We start from the raw sequence: 18,217 nt of genomic DNA, 5'->3' as shown, positions 1-18,217 counted from the left end.
ACTTGAGTCTACACCTGGGGAAAACCCTAAAATCACAGTAAAAACAAATAATGGGCTTGCTTGGCAACCTAGGGTAGAATCCAGTGTTCTAAGCAGCATGACAGGGTGAAGGAGCGCTGCCACCCTGACCTCAGTAGATCTTGGGCAAAGCACTTAATCTCAGTTTCCTCATGTGTAAGACAAGGGAGTTACCAGGCTGGTCTCACGGTCTCCTCTTGCTCTCTAATGACTCCAAGATGGAGTTCTGGGGAACATACCAGTAGTTACTTTCACTTTAAAGGTTAGAGGGGAGAATATAGAGCATGATGTCAGATACATCAATGCCACCATGTCCTGGGCTGCAGAGCTTAATGCACTTCTGAAGATTAAACCAAGCAGGCTGCCTCTAATGCTGTCGAAATATCAGGCTTCAGTGCAGGGCGTTGTTAGACATCTGCATTACCCCTGTTTTTTAAACAACATGACTCTGCCAAGAATGAATCTGTGTCATCGTCTAATGGCTCTTGTCATTTTAGCGTAGTGATCAAGGAGGAAAAATGAAAGTACTTTATGTGGAAAACCAGATAAGAAGGTATTTCATAAGCCAGAGTGCAAGGCTGTCTGGAATGTAATACAGATCTATCAGTAATTCAGTTAAAACAGTTTACCTGCTTTACATGAGTGGGTTCAGTTCACTGATCTTCATTCAAGCTAACACTGAAGTTATTTAACTGCGGGCTGCACATTACACCATACAGACCAAAGAATTATAGATATTTTTTTCCAAATGTAATATAGAAATCCAAATTGATTGCAGCCAAACATGCCTTAGTCAAATCTTTAGTACGCTCTATTAGGGCGTGAATCAGACTTTAAAGTTTTGTCTTAGCCTCAGGGTAGCTGGGGCTAGAGTTGAACCAATCGCAAACAGCCAGAATAGAAAGTTACCTTGGGATGCAGCATTTATTCTCAACAGTGTATCATTTAGAACAAACTTTTTTTAAATGTGAAAATAAGCAATTACTTGTCATTATAAAATGACACATTTTACAAGGGGGCAAATTTTGTTTTATTCCCCTGAGAGGTTCACCTCCATTACAGTGCTCACAGGCACACGTCTCATGTTTGTCATCTGCTCTACCTGTATGTCTAATGCTCCATTTTCTGAGAGCAAACTTGTCTTTCAAAACACAGGAAGAAAAGCACCAGCCATTTTTCCCACCTCCAGTTGAGGTGGGGGAAGTTTATCCTAACAGCCCTGCCAAGCAGTTGGCATGATCTGCATTATTCTAGGATAGCTAGGCAAAATTTAGAATGAGAAATGCAAAGTACATCCTTGTGCTTTCAGGATTATTTCAGTTTTAAATGATTTAGGGTTCCCTCATATGGAAAGCTTTCTAGGAAAAGACTGGCTAAACCTGTTCCTCACTATAATTGACAATGCATACTCAGAAATTCAGCATTGGGTGCACAGTAGTGTAATAAATACAGGCTATGTGGGAGAGTCCTTCGGGCTTCCTTGGTTTGACGTGACTCTCTGGGACGTGGTTGTTAAAGGGACAGTTGGGGGAATGGGAAGAGGGGGAGCCTTGTCACTCTGGGGAGGGGCTAGGTAGGATTCCTTTAGTGAGTAGTGTCCGGTACTGTAGCTACTAGCCACATGTGTCTGTTCCCAGTTAAGGCAATACTGTAAGAGTAAAAGCTATACTAGGTTTCAATGAGTTAGTATTAAAAAATGTAAAACATCTCACCAATAATTTTTATATTAATTGCATGTTGAAATTACATGTGAAATAATTATTTTGGGAGTGTATCAGATTAAATAGCAGTATTAAAGTTGATTTCACCCATCTCTTTTTCTCTTTGAATGCGGCTACTAGAAAGTTTAAAATTACATGTATGGCTCTGTATTTCCAGTGGACATCACTGTGCTATATGCATTTTACATGGTGGAATTACGGTTAGCGTTTATTTTCTTGCTTGTTTCTGTATTTTTCAAACTGACAGTATGAGTGGCAGACAGTATTGTGTTTTGAGGAAAAAATATATAGCATGGATTTTGCAGTCTGGCAAAGATATGTCCTAACTGTTGCACTCGGGCAAACTTCTCTGAGCCTGCACTTCCTCTTTTGTTAAATTAAGAGAATAACTCTTTTGACCTCACCAGGTCAAAGCTTTCCAGGTTGTTATCAGGAGTGAGAGATGCATGGGAAATTAGCAGAGTGCTTAGCACAGAAACTGGCATAGGAAAAACTCAATAATAAATATTCCACATTATTGTAGGTTATATCAAAACACCCATCCGGTGCACGATGTGAAAATCTGTCTCCATTTCTAATTCAGGTCTTTGTCTCTCTTATTCTACAAGTTTGCCCTTGCTATTATATCTACCGACTTTTACATCCAGAAAGCTGAACTTCCCCTTCTTTGCCTCATAATTGAGCTTGTTCATACTGAGCTTACTCCCACTTAGTTACTTTAGCTCCTTTTTAACTTCAGAGCAAGAATTTTATCCTGGCTACAAACCATGCCACAACTCTCTATCTGCCCCTGCCCTTTGCCTGGTACCTGGAGGCTGGGTCTTGCTTTTTACCGAAGTCTGCTTCTTTTGATGGGATGATCAGTCAAGGACAATTGACACCAGGCCCCAGTGCATGTGGGAAGCTGTCAGAAGAGTAAGGGTCATGTAAACAAGAGATCAAGAGAACAAGGAGCAAAGACAGGGCAGAAGAAAAGCAATGTTACCACTTCTCTCCCCTTGTTTCACAAGCCAACCTTTTCTTCTCATTGCCTTTGTCTGTTGGCTTTAAAAGCTGTGCTACGTTCAGCTCAGGGTAGGTACAAGGTGTTTCTCATTGCCTTTCTAGATTCTCATCGCCTTGAAGTACAACCTCCCACAGTGTAGCATGGTACACATGTAAAACCGTGCACTCAATTTCCATATTCTGGGCAGTAACTCCTCAGATGAAGATGGTTATACATGTTCTCTGAAATTCAGTGATGGAAGAGAAAACAATGCAAAACTTTGTGAAAACACATGGCTTCCTAGTTCCTTCACAATTAATGAGATGAGCCTCCGTGAGCACTGCATGAGATACTAACAGGAGCAGGAACGTAAGATGAATTTTGAATAGCACAGGTGGCTGGGAGCACCTGTACTCCTCAAAGTAGTGGGGAAAAAAGTCCCTGATCTCTTATGCGAGTATGTATTTTTTTAATCGAAATATGTTGTGGTTTTTTTTGTTCCTTTGAATAATTCATTATAGTATCTGTAACCAGGTGATTCAGAAGAAACTCTGGACTTGAGGTGGATTTTTTTTTTTTTTTTTTTTTTTTTTACCATTTTTTCATCAGATCAATGTTACTTCACCTGTTTTTAGATTTGCTGGATGTTCTCAGGATAGCAAACTCAAAGGAAAAAAATTAGCAAATTGGTTTATATTTCCAAGTTTAGGCTAAGAGTTGACAGGAGAAACCTGTGGAAATTAATAAAAGAGTTTCCAAGGACTTCCTTGGTCACATATGAATTTGTGGAGGATTTGAATACACCTAGGGTCCCTCCCACACCAGGCAAGGAATACTCAGGCCAGTACAATTGGGAGGCTCAACTCTGGATGTGTGAATGTGGCTGTTTTCCCTGGAGCATTTTTTTTTTAAATTGGTTTATCGAGACAGAGTTTTACTCTGTCAGCCAGGCTGGAGTGCCATGGCACATTTATGTCTCACTGCAGACTCAAGTGATCCTCCCACCTCAGCCCCCCAAGTACCTAGGACCACATGTGTACCACCATGCCTGCCTAAGTTTTTCTATTTTTTTGTCAAGATAGGGTTTTGCTATGTTGACTAAGTAAGTCTCAAACTTCTAGTCTTAAGTGATCCTCCTGCCTTGGCCTCTCAAAGTGCTGAGATATCAGGCATGAACCACCATGTCTGGTCCCCACTTATTAATATTTATCATGAATCATGGGTAGGAAGCATTCATTGCCAACTGTCACTTTCCTGTGGTTTCCAAGAAAATCAGAGGATTAAAAGTGTGAATAAATGTTTCTTATTATGATTGAAATTTAGGAGAGGAAGGAAGCATTTCTGAAAAGGCAAATACTGCTTTAATATAGCAGCTCTCTACAGGGGAACTTATATTCTGGGTGTCTTGGCTTCTTAAGAAAAGAGACAGCAAATGCTCTGCAGATCCCCTGATCTTCCTTTTTTCTTTTGTCACTGTAAACGCTCATGATACCTGTGATTTCAATTCTTTGTGGTTGGTGTAGCATCTTTATCTCTGTCAGAATTGCAGAATCTAGTGGTGGTTACATAAGTTGGAATACAAACTTGTGGGCATGCAAACAAATGTACATACAGTCAACATTTGATCTACATAAGGGGCCTTCAAGCGGTCTCTTCTCTAGGGTCTGATTGCTTCTGGGCTGCTGACAGCACAGCTCAGTGCTGCAAAGGAAGGGAATATGTTACTCTCTGCAGTTTTACATTTGCCATCTTTGAATAATTCTTTTTCCCCATATGGGGGTGGAAAAGATGATGGATCTAAAAGTGTCTGAAAAGAAGCACATGCTGTTGCAGAGATGAGCATGATTATAGCTGTGCATACCTAGCATGTATATGTCCAAAAACATTCTTGGTGACACACTATTTCTGATTTTGCTTCCCTTGAAACTGAACGCAAAACCAGTGTCATTAAATATGCTGCTTTGTTGCCAAAGGGATACAACTTCCACTTGATTTAAAAATATCACTAGGTCTTCTTTGTGCAGACATCCTTTAAAATACAAACACTGCTTTATCTAATGCAGCTATACAGTATGTATACATCTTTTTCTTTAAAATGAAAAGACAAAACCAGATTTATGGATAACATAAAATGCTTTCTGGATACACAAACACCAATGAAAACATTTTTTAAAATTAACAGACATCAACCAGTATAAATACACTGTCTAAAGCATTTAATGGTCTTTAACACAGCCGACTCCCCCGGGTTTGAACCAGTGTTAAATTCTCTTTTGCTCATGGCAAAAGAAGCTGTCAAGCACAACACTGAAAAATTGGTACCATTTCCTGGCCAGTAAGCACAGAATGGAGGAGCTAAATATTTTATGGTTTTATTTATTTATTTACTGCGTTCTCATGCTGTGTTTTTCTCGCTGTCTCTCCCTCCTGTTGGTGCCTGACCAGGGCTGATTGTTGTGACACTGGCCGTATGCTGGATGCCCAACCAGATTCGGAGGATCATGGCTGCAGCCAAACCCAAGCACAACTGGACGAGGTCCTACTTCCGGGCGTACATGATCCTCCTCCCCTTCTCGGACACGTTCTTCTACCTCAGCTCGGTGATCAACCCGCTCCTGTACACGGTGTCCTCGCAGCAGTTCCGCCGGGTGTTCGTGCAGGTGTTGTGTTGTCGCTTGTCGCTGCAGCATGCCAACCATGAGAAGCGCCTGCGTGCCCAAGCGCTCTCCACCATGGACAGCGCCCGCTCTGCGCAGCGCCCCCTGCTCTTCCTCGCGTCCCGGCGCCAGTCCTCTGCAAGGAGAACTAACAAGGTTTTCTTAAGCACTTTTCAGAGCGAGGCGGAGCCCCAGTCTAAGCCCCAGACATTGAGTCTGGAGTCACTAGAGCCCAACTCAGGCGCAAAACCAGCCAATGCTGCTGCAGAAAATGGTTTTCCGGAGCATGAAGTTTGAATGTCTAGTGAAGAAGCCTTGAGTGGGATTGGCCCTCCACCCCCAAGGAAACAACGTCACCCTCACACTGTAGTCTCAAAATAAACTATGCCCCCATAAGGGGTGGAATGGACGCTGGCAGCTTTGCAAAAGGTAGTGCCCACCTCAGTGACTTCTAAGGGCTGACTGTGCCAGCCTGGCCTTGGCTCTGGTTACACAGACGTAGGGGTGAACTTTCACTCCACCTCCTTCCTTCAAGTGCATACTGAAAATTCAGTCAGCCCGAATTCATTTAGAGCTTACAAAAATTCTTTACAAGGAGCTCTTTCATTATTTGCAAAGGAACAAAAAGAGAACACGGACTCCTGCTCCCTACCCAGAATAGAAGGACGGCCAGAAGAACAATGCAGGAGCAGGTGGCATCTCCTTCAGCTTCAGCAGTGGGCTGAAAAGAGGGCGAATTTGAGGAGCAGGATCGTGGTGGGGAGCCCTGGCCTGAGGGCAGAAGCAGAACTGCCTCTTTTCTTGGGCCTTGGCCCGTTGCAAAGAGGGGTGTTGCAGCAGCTGATGCACACTGAGTTCAGTTTCCCTGGGGAGCAGAAGGACTGGTACCCGGCAGAGGCGATGAGACAGGCGGCTGATGATGCACAGGACTTGCGATACATGATCCCTGCAACACAGGACCTGGGTTAATGTGCAGTGGTCAAAAGACAGCGCTTCCTTACTCCTTCCACAGCCCAGAGATTTGATGGGGCCAGGGAGGTGCTTCAAATTATTTCATTGATACTCAAAACACACTAGATAGATAGATGTTAAAAGAGACAGGCACTTTTTTGTTACCTTTAACAAAAGTGTTCCAAAAGCTATTTGAGACGCCAATAGCAGTGAATAAAGAGCTTTTTAAAATGAAAGTCTTTTTTAAGTCAGAGTTCACACTGTGTACAAGACACAGCTTTTTATTTACTTTTTTATTGTTGTTCAAACCATCTCATGATCATGCCAGTGAGGACCACAAGCAGTGCTTCTAGATCTTATTTCGTTATTTATAAACGACCAAAGAGGGCTGGCTCTCAACTACGTGTTGATGAAATCCTGGAATTCTTTGAAAGAAAGACCAAATCCCAAAGAGGAATAAATAATGATCCCTACTGAAGGGGGTGCCTGGCTGACTGACAGTGTGCTCCTCACAGTCTTATTCTCAGCAAAGACGCTCTGCCCTCAGGACACACGGCTAGCACTCAGGGACACACACTGGGTATAAAAAGGAGCTTCCCAAGAAGACTGAGGGGCCTGTCTCAAGGAGCATGTGTGTCCTGTCAAGCTGCAGTAGAGTCATCAAATTAGGGTGTCTTAGATAACTTATTTAGGGGCTTCCCCATCTCCCAGGCACTAGACAGCTATAGTGTGCCCAGCTCCTTCACTACCCAAAGCTTCCCTCCAAGGGAGGTCATCATGATCACCCCCATTTTACAGATGTGAAGCCTCAGGGCCAGAGATGTTTAGTAAACTTGCCCAAGGTCACATGAACAGGAAGTAGAGCGGCTGGGATTTGAACCCAGCATTCTGGCTCCATACTGTCAAGACTGTTACTGTATAGCAGCAAAGTGGACTGCCAATTAACCACCACAATGGTGGGGATATTTTAGGGGGAGGGGCTTTACTCTGACGATAGATAGTGACATACGTATCCACACAAAAAAGCTATTTAAATCAATGAATTTTTTTGGACAGATATTTAATACTAAAGGTGGACTTAGAATTAAGAGCTCTTACTCCTGTTTGCTGCCTTGCACAGCTGAGGGATGTAGCATCCCACTCATTTCCTGCAGGTGTGTGGGCAGCTGTGGTTTTTGGCTCCCTCCTCCTTGAGAACTACCACTTTGGGTGCTGTAGAAACAGTAAAGAATGAAACTGCCTAAAACTTCCAAGTGGGAGGTAAAGAAGTACTGTGGATTTACCTTAAAACATGCAATTTTATGTCATTTTTTCCCCTCTAACTGCATGTTTGTAGGGATTGATTTTCTAAGACCATTACAAAATCCTAGAAGGTGGCTGCTCTGGTAAGATAAAGCCAAGGTACAGAGGCTGCCTGTATCTATGTGTGGGAGGCACTGTTTGATTGCTAAGGAATACACTTCAGTGCATTGCCCATTTATAGATTTCCCATAGTCTCTACATTTGCTATCCATGGCCCTTCTTAGGAAATCATTTTACTCTCTTTTTATACCTAAGTATGAAGAACACTAACTGGCATTTATTTGCCCGTTCAACTACAATGAACTTTTTTCCTTTAAGTGAATTTTTAAACTTTAAAAAATACTTACTGAATATGTTTTTCTCTGTAAAAATGTTCAAACAGTCCATAAGGTGAAATACCCCTTGAGTACCCCTGCCAGTTCCAGGCCCTCCACCATGTCCCCCTGGGGGCAGGAGCTGTCATCGGTGTGGCCTGTCTCCTTCCAGGCTGGTTTCTGTACATTTACATATATACTCACAGAGAAATCAAGTCCATGTGTTTGCACACATTTGTTAATACTATCACATCCTATATGCTCTTCTGCAATTTGCATTTTTATTTAGTGACATGGCCCCGGCTACTAGTGGGATGCTATATCCCTCAGCTGTGCAAGGCAGCAAACAGGATTAAGACCTCTTAATTCTAAGTCCAGCTTTAGTATTAAATACTATCTATCCAAAAAATAATTTATTGAAATAAACTAGCCACATACATACCCACGCAACAAGGCTAACTTTACAGGGTTAGGGATCAGTGATCAGATAAGTTAGTTGGATAAATAGTGCATGTCGTTATGAAGAGATGGACTAACAGAGCCACAATCTTTACGGCTGCTGAGACCCTCATGTTATTAGTCAGAAACAATTTATCTTCATAAGGAAAGCTGGGGAGAGGTACAAGCTTTCAAGTTGGTGGTTCATGAACTGATGCCACCACAGTGAGGCTTTCTGAAGGGGAAGGTTGATAGCTCCATAAGAAAAGGGGTATTTACTAGATGCTACAAGAGGGAGGAAAGAGAAAGGTGTCTGATGTCAGATAGCTGTCTCCACTGCCAGGCTGGCCCCTCCAGGCCAGGTACTCTGTGGAGGTCCAAGGGCCATCAGGCTTCTAGGCATGAGGGCCATGAGGATGAGGGGAGCTCTCGGCTCCTGTGAGCCTCCCTTGGCTAAAGTCTAAGTCTAGAAACTCACACTAGAGACGCTTTGGGTGAGATTGGATGTGATTAAAGATGCTTCTAATGGGATGAAAGGAAATGTAGATCAAGGCATCAAGGTAAGTGACAGGCAACTGGCTGGTGTCGAGGTTATGGAGGAGCTGGGTTTGGAGACATTCAAGAAGAAAAGGTGTGCTAGTTCTAAACTGGGTGGTGGCAGAGGAAGCAGGTAGGAGGTTTTGTACTAACAGAAATGGGGAAATTTGAGATTAAAGAGGGCTTTCAGAAAACAAAGGCATTTTACTCATTCTTTTGATGAAAATTGACGTGGTGGAGATAACACCTTGCCTCCTTTGAGAGACCTGGGATGGGGCTGAGTGGTGAGGCTGGGACAGAGGGATTGATATTTGGAAAGGCTGATATTTGGAATCTGCAAAGAAGTGGAAATAAGCCACCTCTCCCATGGCTTCAAAGAAAGAAAAGCCTTCCCAGTTCATTGTAGGCACTTGAGCGGGTGGGCTGGGGATGGGAACAGAGGCCCTGGACAAATGGGAATGGTTTTGGGGCATCCTGAGAGCTGCCCCGGAAGGAGCATGTGATTGAATAGCACACAGGCCACTCGGTAGCTTTAAGAAAATGCCCCTGGGGTTTAGGCACGAATGGCAGCCTGCACTGGTGCAACTGGTGAAGAAAGCAATAGGAGAGAGTCGGAGGCAGCAAGGAGTGAAGGGGTGTGGAATAAAGACTCACACTGGAAGGACATAAGGAATGCTGCCAGGTGGGGGGCCCAGTGAGGACTTAGAACTCCTGAACAGTTCCATCATTCACATGCTTATCAGAATAAATTCCAAATAGATTTAAGATTTAAATGTTGAAAAACAAAACCATGAAAGTACTAAACGGCACTTTGGAATCTTGGGAGATTTAAGAGTTGTAAAGGCTATTCTATGACACAACACTCAGAAGCCATTACACAAAATATTGAAAAATTAGACTACACACGCACACTCTAATAAAATCCCTATACATAAGAAAAAAGACAAGTGAAATATTGGAAAAAATAATTGTAACTCAAATCACAAAGCAAATTTCCTTAATATGTAAAAAGATCCTAGAAATCCGCAAGGAATAAATAATAAATCAGTAAGGAATAAATAAATAACTCATTAGAAAAAGAGGGAAAGCAAATGACCAGATAGTTTACAGAAAAAGAAACAGAACTCTGAAACACATGAAAAGAGGCTCACCCTCACGTATCATAAGAAGAATGGAAATTAAACTACGCTGAGATGCCATTATTATTTATCACTTGGGCAGAGATTTAAAAGTTTATTATAAACACTGTGTTCATGAATCTTAGAAAAAGGCCCTTTCCCACACTGTTGGTTAGGAGAGTAAATAGGTATAATTTCCACGAAGGCAATGTGGCAATAGCCGTCAACATTACAAATCCACATACTCTGTGACCTAGCAATTCCACTTTTATGTATGTATCCTACAGACATATTCACAGACCTACAAAACTACTATAGGCAAGGTTATTCATGATAGAGTAGTGTGTCGTAGCAAAAGAATAGACTATCACTCTATCCATCACCAGGGGACTGGTAAACTCCCAGTGTCTTATCTGCACAATGCAATTCCACAAAACTGTACACGAAGATACTGAGTTAAAAACAAAGCGAAGTATGTCTGGACAGTTCCCTCCTTCCTTTTCTCTCCCTCCCTTCCTCTTCCTTTTTTTTTTTTTTTGTTTAAATGAATGAGTTTATACTTCTTACTATGCTTCAGATGCAGTTTTGAGCTTTATGAATATTAGCTCTTTCAATCTTTGTAGTAACGCTAGTAGTAATCCTCATTTTGCAGATGGGGAAACTGAGGCAAAAATAGGGTAGGTAATTTTCTTAGAGGCCATGCAGGTAATATGTAGTGGAGCTGAGATTTAAGCCCAGGAGGTCTGGATTTATAATCTGTACTCTTAACCATTATATTACATTGTCTACCATGCTATAACACACATCTATTGGGGAAAATAAAAATTAAGAGCGCGCACACACATACACACATTTTGCATGCATATGCATAAAAATTTATGGAAGAATACACAAAAAGATAATATTGGTTGTCTCTGGCATGAAGTACTAGGTGGTCACTGGATAGGAGTGGAAAAAAAAAACTGTAGACCCTTTCTTGCCATTTAAAGTTAGAACTATGAGAATAAAATGCCATTTTTAGAATGATGTAGATAAACACCCCCAAGGAACCATTCTCAGATGGCTTATCAGTGTAGCACAAGGTCTTTCCTAGCTGTGTCCACCAGAGGGCTCTAGGGAATGAGCCACTCCTAAGAGAGTCAGCCACCAGGAACTGCCCCAAAGCCCAAGTCTCAGGGTTACAGGGCAGGGGCACTTGTGCCTGTGGGTCTCTCTGCTTTTCCTTTAACCCAGACGCCATGAGCTCAGGTCTGGGCCTGAGGGAGGAGGAGCTGTGAGTAAAACCAGGGCCTTGTCATGGACCACTGGTAGGAGCAGCGACTGGCATAAGGGCAGTCAGAAGAATCTAATTCAAAATGTACAAATACAACGGTCCCATTCCTCAGCATCCAGCTTCAAAACAAAACACACTTTCACATCCTTCATAGGAAAAAGATGCCCTTATACTACAGATGTTAAGCAGCAGTTAAAGTGCAAAGCTGCATTCTGATCTGGAAGGTTCTCAATGACAGCTCCAGAATGACAGTTAAGTATATCATCTATGTAAGGAGGAAACCACAAAGCAATGCAATGCATGCTGCAGCAGTGTGTCTGCAGGGGGACGTGTATGCACATATCTAAGTGTGTGAGTTGCCATCTCTGTCACATCACAGCAAGAGGTCCAGAGGCAACACACTAAACAGCCTGGTCCCTTTAGGGCTGGGTGGTAGTCAGGAACCACTTTTAATTGTTTGACAGGGGTCCATAATATAATGAGGCATCTCCGAAACACGAGATGGGTTTGGCAAAAGACACTACCGTTCCGCACAACTGCAGCAGCAATGTGGGCAGGAAGGGATGGCTGGGCTCTAGCTGGCCATGGCCAGGTTTCTCTGAACCCTCATGGCTGGCCTCAGAGACCACCACTGCCGGGTTAGGGTAGGAGAGGGCCATGACGAAGAGCAGGGGAGGGATACTGTTTAGAGACTTCCCCAAAGAGCTGAGAGATGCTTCCTGCCCTTCTATCCTGCATGATTTTTCTCTTAATTGCTTCTAATACACTACATTATTTTACTAATGGTCTTTATTAACAGAATGTAAGCTCCTGCAATCAGAACAGTGCCTGGCATATAACAAGTATTTATCAAAGGAATGAGTGAGTAAATGAAGGGAGGAAAAGGAGAAGATGACGGAAGGAAAGAGGGTTATTTGAAGGCGGTCCACAGGTCCCACAATAGGAGGTGCTTTTCTGACTGGTTTTGAGTAGGATTTTATTCCTAGGCTGGTGTCGCCTGGGTAACACGTTACATAAAGCTGCAATTCACCTCCAGGCCTTGGTTGACAAAGGCAGAACTGTGAGAGCCTCTGATCTTAGTTAAAGCAGATGCAGACCCAGAGCTACAAGGCTCCGCTGGTGGATGAAGGGCTGCCCATCAAACGTGGCTTGGATAATCTCAGTTTGGACCAGCTCCCAGCCACTCTGTCCCGCAGGGGCACAGAGCTGTGTCCTGTCAAGGCCAAGTTATTTCTCAGGGCTCTAATCTGCCGACCAGGAGTGTGCCTGTGGAACACACCACCCACTATCACCAAATTAATCGAGCCACCCAGCATTTAAAACTTTAATCCTCTTTAAGTCTTCAGAGAGGTGATGGCCTCCTGGGGGCTCTTGGATTGAGATGGGTGTCTATGCGTGCTTGCCTTAAAAATACCACAAATTGTTCTCCCTGAGGAAGTCATTCATGTTAATCTGCCTTACTTATTTAGATGTGAATGATGGGTATGCCAAAGAATGAAGGAAAGGGTAAATAAAATACCAAGGTTACTTCCCAGGCAGTTCATTCCACTGTAGCAATTGTATCTATTTCTTAGGACCCAAGGATCAGAATATAAAGGAATTGACACTCTCAGGAGTTCTGCTGAAAAGGTAGATGTGGAAATAATAAGGAAAAATGGATTGGATCCTCTGTACCCTACACACTGGAATTAAATACAAATTTGGATTGAAATGAATCCAAATTGATGCTACAAAAATATTTCTGCACCATTGTGTGTTCTCCCAGTTTTACAGACATTAGAAATGATTCTTCCAGGTTAAATAGACTAATAGGAATAAAGCCCTTGGAAAAGCACCTGGTACAAAGTAGGTGTTTGCTCCATGCCGCAGTGCAGACAGCATTTCCTTCTGGGAGCGGGAGGGGTTCTTTTATTATGTAATATCTGATAACATGTATGTGAGTTATGAAGCATAGTCATAAAAGGTCAACACTTGCATATCCTCCATCAAGTCTAAGAACTAGAATTTCTCCAACTGTTGTGATTCTTTTATAACAATCTCACTATCTTGTATGCTTACCTTTCCCAAGAGTTAACCACAATGCTAATTTCATATTTTTTTTCAAAGAAGGTAAAAGTAGACTGGAATTTAAGACCTTAAGACTGCTGTTTTCATACTTCATGCGCCTTCTAATCATTTTGCTGAAAATGATTTTCCCTGTTGTAAATGATACACATTTTGATCGGATTGGCTTTCAGGAGCCTTGTCCACACAAAAAATGGCACCTTAACTATTACTAGAGAAGTTTCATGAAGGAAATTCTTAGTTCATATTTTTGTCAAAACTCTGCTGTTAGTAACTCCCCGAATATCAGTCACTAGAAAGTCTTTGTATCCCTAACACTTAGAATAATGTTTGAAACTTGGTAAATGTTTAGCAAATGTCCATTATATTTAATAATTTAATAAATGTCATATAAAACTTCAGGTAGATGATTGTTTCCATTCAAGATCAATTTGACAATGTGAAGTGAAATATGTGTGTATATGTAAAATATATAAACATATATATGTATATTATATATATGTATATACATACACATACATGTTTTTTAAAGGCATGAATTATATGAAGCCTCTAGCAAGTGAGTCAGATCCATGATATGGGTTGGTTCATGGAGCGTTTTCTGATTCATGCCCTTCATTCATACAAGTAGTTGCTGATTGAATTTGCACACACCATGGCACTTAACTCAGAGGGGATGGTAATGTCAATAACGACGGATTGATTTGCTGACATTTAAAATTATTGGCTCCACTTTCCCCCACAGCTTTACACACTTTATCCTTGTTCCTCTTGGACTACATTTGGGCCACCTGTTAGCAGATGCATTCGTTTTGCATTTAGATGGAAGACCAGAGGCAAGCCAGGAGGTGAGGCAGGAGAGGGAGAAAGAAAGAAGTTTTAGAAGTTGATGTGGATGCTGAATGGCCCTTGTCTTCTTCCTTGCAGCAAGCACTCCATCAGGCATCTGGCTTGCTTTAGAGGGCTGAATTATTGATTACACGGGGGAAAGAAGAAAGATGGTGTTTTCTCTTTGTTCGAGTCCAGCTCTTTTTGCCTGCTCCTAACACACAGCTGGGTCACCATAGCTTGAGTGGGCCGAATGAAAAACACCCACAACCACCCTGCTAGAAGAAAGTCTGGCATAGCAGTGGTCTCAGCTCTGGAATTCCGCATTATTGAGTGTTAGAATGTGGTACCCAGGCCAGCATTCTGGCCCAGAAGCCTGGAGGATGACCTGTTTGTCCACAGACAGGTACAAAAACTCTTTAGTGTACCAAATCGCTGATGTGGTGCCATCCTTTTGGAAACAACTTTTCTTCATCAAAGTTCTTTGCCACATACTTTACTAAAGGCAGTCCCTTGTGAGGGTGCACCTACTCCTCAGGTAGGCGCAGTGTGAGAGCTCCACCAGGGAAGAACTGTTCACGGAGTGCTTTTCAAGAATTCATTCCTCGCAAAAGCATTACCTGGGCATTCCTTAAATATACAGATTCCCAGAACCACCTTCAGGGGCTTCTGACGCAGGTAGCCTAAACTTCCAAATTATTGCACTGGGGAAGGAGAGAGCACATGCAGACTACAAATGCAAGTTTTAATTTACCCAAGGAGACGTATTTTTTCTAACAGCAAAGATTTCCTTATACATTACAACCTGGCTCACATTCTGTAGTTGGGATTTGGGGAAACCTCCGACACCCTCTGATGATCTGCTGCTATGGAGAGTGAGAGCTGAGTCCATTTCCTCTTCATTGCTTCCCCGACTTTTTCTTCATCACATTCATTTCCTTTCTACCCCATTGCCACAACTGACCTGTGCTATCAGCCCCCTTAGAGGACAGGCTTCCCTCATGTACCTGCCTTGGAAGGACTCAACTGTCAAGGGCATACATGTTCATTGTACACGACTGAGCTCACAGGTGAGCTGACCAGGTGAGAAGTCCAGGACACTCCTGCAGGTGACAATGCTAGTTGGGCTACTGCACACTAAGGTGGTTTCCTGCCTTTGGCCCTTTAATATCCCACTGGGGTAGCTTTTCATTTTCAAAACCTATAGTGTATACAGTAACTTTCTATTCCAGGGGAGGGCATACTTTTTTGGTAAAGGGCTAGAGAGTAAATATTTTGGTCTCTGCAGGCCAAATGCTCTCTGTCAGAATCCAATCACTGGATTCTGACATTGTATCTTTGAAGCAGCCATAGACAGTACATCAACAGATGGTTGTGCTGTGTTGCCACACTCATTTGTTGGCATTTGTGGCAACACCCGTTTGCAGCAACACAGCACACCCATTTGTTGATGTGCTGTCTATGGCTGCTTCAACTTTATGTCTGTAAAACTTTATTTACAGAAATACACTTGGTATTAGTCTGCAAAGGCTGCCACACCAAAATACCACAGACTGTGTGGCTTAATCAACAGAAATGAATTTTCTCATGGTTCTAGAGGCTGCAAATTCAAAATCAACGTTCCAGGAAATCTGGTTTCTGGTGAAGGCTCTCTTGCTTGTGGGTGGTCCCCTTCTCTCTGCGTCCTCACATGGCCTTTCCTCTGTGTGTGCACAGAGAGTGAGCTCACCCTCTCTCTCCAGGTCAATCTCCCTCTTTTTATAAAGACCCTGATCCCATCAGGCCATGGCCCTGTTCTCATGACCTCATCTATCCCTAATTATCTCCCCAGGCCCCATCTCCAAATACCATCACATTGGGGATTAGGACTGCAACACATGAATTTTGGGAGGGCAACAGAATTTAGTCACAGCACAGGCAGTGGGCCAGATTTGGCCCAGGGCTGTAGATTGCTTACCTCTGTCCTATTCTATCAAAATCCGATCACCTTTACATTATGAAATCGATCCCTTCCACCCAATCTTTCCTCTGCAGTCACATGAGAAAAGCCACCACATTCAGAACATTTGCTTTTGGAAGAATATCAGAAAGGGTCTCTAAGTTCCACGTATGTCAAGGCTACTCTATCAAAGGCCTTTGTAGGATCTGTAGAACCTTATCTCCATATTTTAAAATGTTTTAAAATTGAAGTGTCTCTACAGAAAGCCTGCCCTTCATAGCAGACCCAAACGCTGCAGTCGGCTTGGAATCTACAGTAACAGAGAGAAAGGCTACATTCTAGCAGGGGACACAACTCAGTTTGAGGGAAAAACAGAAAAAGACGAAGCTGGAGCCGCCACCTGAGGGCTGTTTCCAGTGCAGGCAGGATACAGGCCTGCTGAGTAAAACTAGCAGTTAGCTGTTTTAGGTGCTGTTCTATTTAAAGCCAAAACCCTGCAGGGAAACCTGCACAGGACCCTCTCCCCACCACGATGACGCTCTATGTCAGCGTGGCTACCTTCAGGAGTGCCTCCAACATAAACCAGAGCAACCTCATTTTGGTAAGAAAGTTTCAGCAGGTTGTACTTCCTGTTATGTCCACATTTTAACCATGGTAGATGCAGAGTGTTGCTTGGGCTCCAGCGTTCTCTTATTTTCTGCTTTCAAGAAGCAGAGGAGCCTTCTGGTGCACGGGATGAATGTTGTTAATGTGGTAACTTTTTCCCTCTCTGGGCTTAATCATAATTTTCTCGTAGTTTCAGAAACGTTATGGTTTTATACATATTCTTCAAAACATAATACTTGACAATGAGAAGAAAAAATATCAATGATTTTGTTTTTTTTTAGAAATACCATTTTCAAATAAATGTTTGTTGCCAAAGAGACCATCTGGGAGTTGAAATGATCATGTCACTTACTACATTCTTCCTTTGATAAATTATTTCTTGACCTGTTGAAATGACCCCTTTAAATAAAATTCCATTCATAGTTCGCAAATTCGTATGATATTTGGTCATAAAGTAAGCAATGGAAGTTTCCATAATGAACTGAAATTGTTAATAATTTCATCATGAAGATGACTGGAGAAGAATTACTGACAACGTTATAATGTAAAGATATGTGCTTGAAGATCAGGGTCTTCTATTAACTTCCTTCACCAAGCTCTGGAGTTTCCAGAAGCCATGATACTCTCCTTTAATGGCCTTATCATTAAGTAGATCCTCATCTACCTAATAGGATGGAGGAAACTGAAGAAGATCATGTCCATATTTCATTCTAATTCTGAAATAATTCCTTACCCTGTGGAAAGAACATGAACTCTGGGGTCCAACACACCTAGACTGGAATTCTCCCCTAGCCACTTCCTTGGATAATACACTTAACTTCTATAAGCCTCAGTTTGCCTTTTTGAATGAATGACCCAGTGGGAAAAGCTGGAGTTGGCAAAGTTGGAGCTTTTGGTTGGACTTTCCAACTTTCCAGTGGACAGAGTTCAAGAAATCTGAGCAACAAAATAAAAAATCATAGCATTGGATTATAACCATAGAATAAAATGAATACCCATAAGTTCATGCTAACATACATAAATGAATGAACAAATGTGCAGAAGAGACAGCTCTTTCTTGCAGAAGGATTCCAGTTAACCAATGCAGAAGGAATGAGGGAAATAGAAATTAGGATTAGAACACCATAGTAATAATTGATATGGGACAGCTCCACCAACAGATGCTGAAATTATTGGCCAAAGTTTGAAAAGAAACAGTGTAATTATATGGTTTCAAAATATCTCCCTCAGGTTATTAATTACAAAAGAAAAAATAGCAAATTTACCGTAGAAAAACCCAGCAGATACCATCTGAATCAAAAGTGATCGAAGTTAACACAGTAAGTTAACAGTAGTAAGTATGTATCAGTAAGTAGTACTGATAAAGTTAACAGTAGTAAGACATTGACAGCATGCACCTTGCTACAGCGCACTGAGAAGGGCGCATCTCTTCTAAGGATTCTTGTCAAAAATGCAAAACCTCTGTC

The 18,217-nt window shown here is 42.3% G+C and overlaps 2 protein-coding genes across 3 annotated transcripts in view; one reads left to right on the top strand and one right to left on the bottom strand.

The window, feature by feature from the left end:
- GPR39 (G protein-coupled receptor 39) overlaps positions 1 to 7,377 on the top strand; it is a 222,331-nt gene extending 214,954 nt beyond the window's left edge. For both annotated transcript variants that reach the window (XM_012468423.3, XM_012468421.3), the window contains one exon: positions 5,170 to 7,377. In XM_012468423.3, coding sequence (XP_012323846.1) covers positions 5,170 to 5,678 — 509 coding nt within the window. In that variant the 3' untranslated portion in view covers positions 5,679 to 7,377. The remainder of the gene's footprint in view (positions 1 to 5,169) is intronic.
- Positions 5,458 to 18,217, bottom strand: part of LYPD1 (LY6/PLAUR domain containing 1) — a 34,078-nt gene continuing 21,318 nt past the window's right edge. Inside the window, exon 3 of the mRNA XM_012468424.3 lies at positions 5,458 to 6,327. Coding sequence (XP_012323847.1) covers positions 6,092 to 6,327 — 236 coding nt within the window. The 3' untranslated portion in view covers positions 5,458 to 6,091. The remainder of the gene's footprint in view (positions 6,328 to 18,217) is intronic.

The sequence above is a fragment of the Aotus nancymaae genome, unplaced genomic scaffold (genome assembly GCF_030222135.1).
Source record: "Aotus nancymaae isolate 86718 unplaced genomic scaffold, 86718_ANA_hifiasm-v0.15.2.pri h1tg000029l, whole genome shotgun sequence".
Classification (NCBI taxonomy): domain Eukaryota; kingdom Metazoa; phylum Chordata; class Mammalia; order Primates; family Aotidae; genus Aotus; species Aotus nancymaae.
The sequence above is the reverse complement of the archived record's forward strand: the minus strand, read 5'-3'. Positions and strand labels throughout refer to the sequence as shown.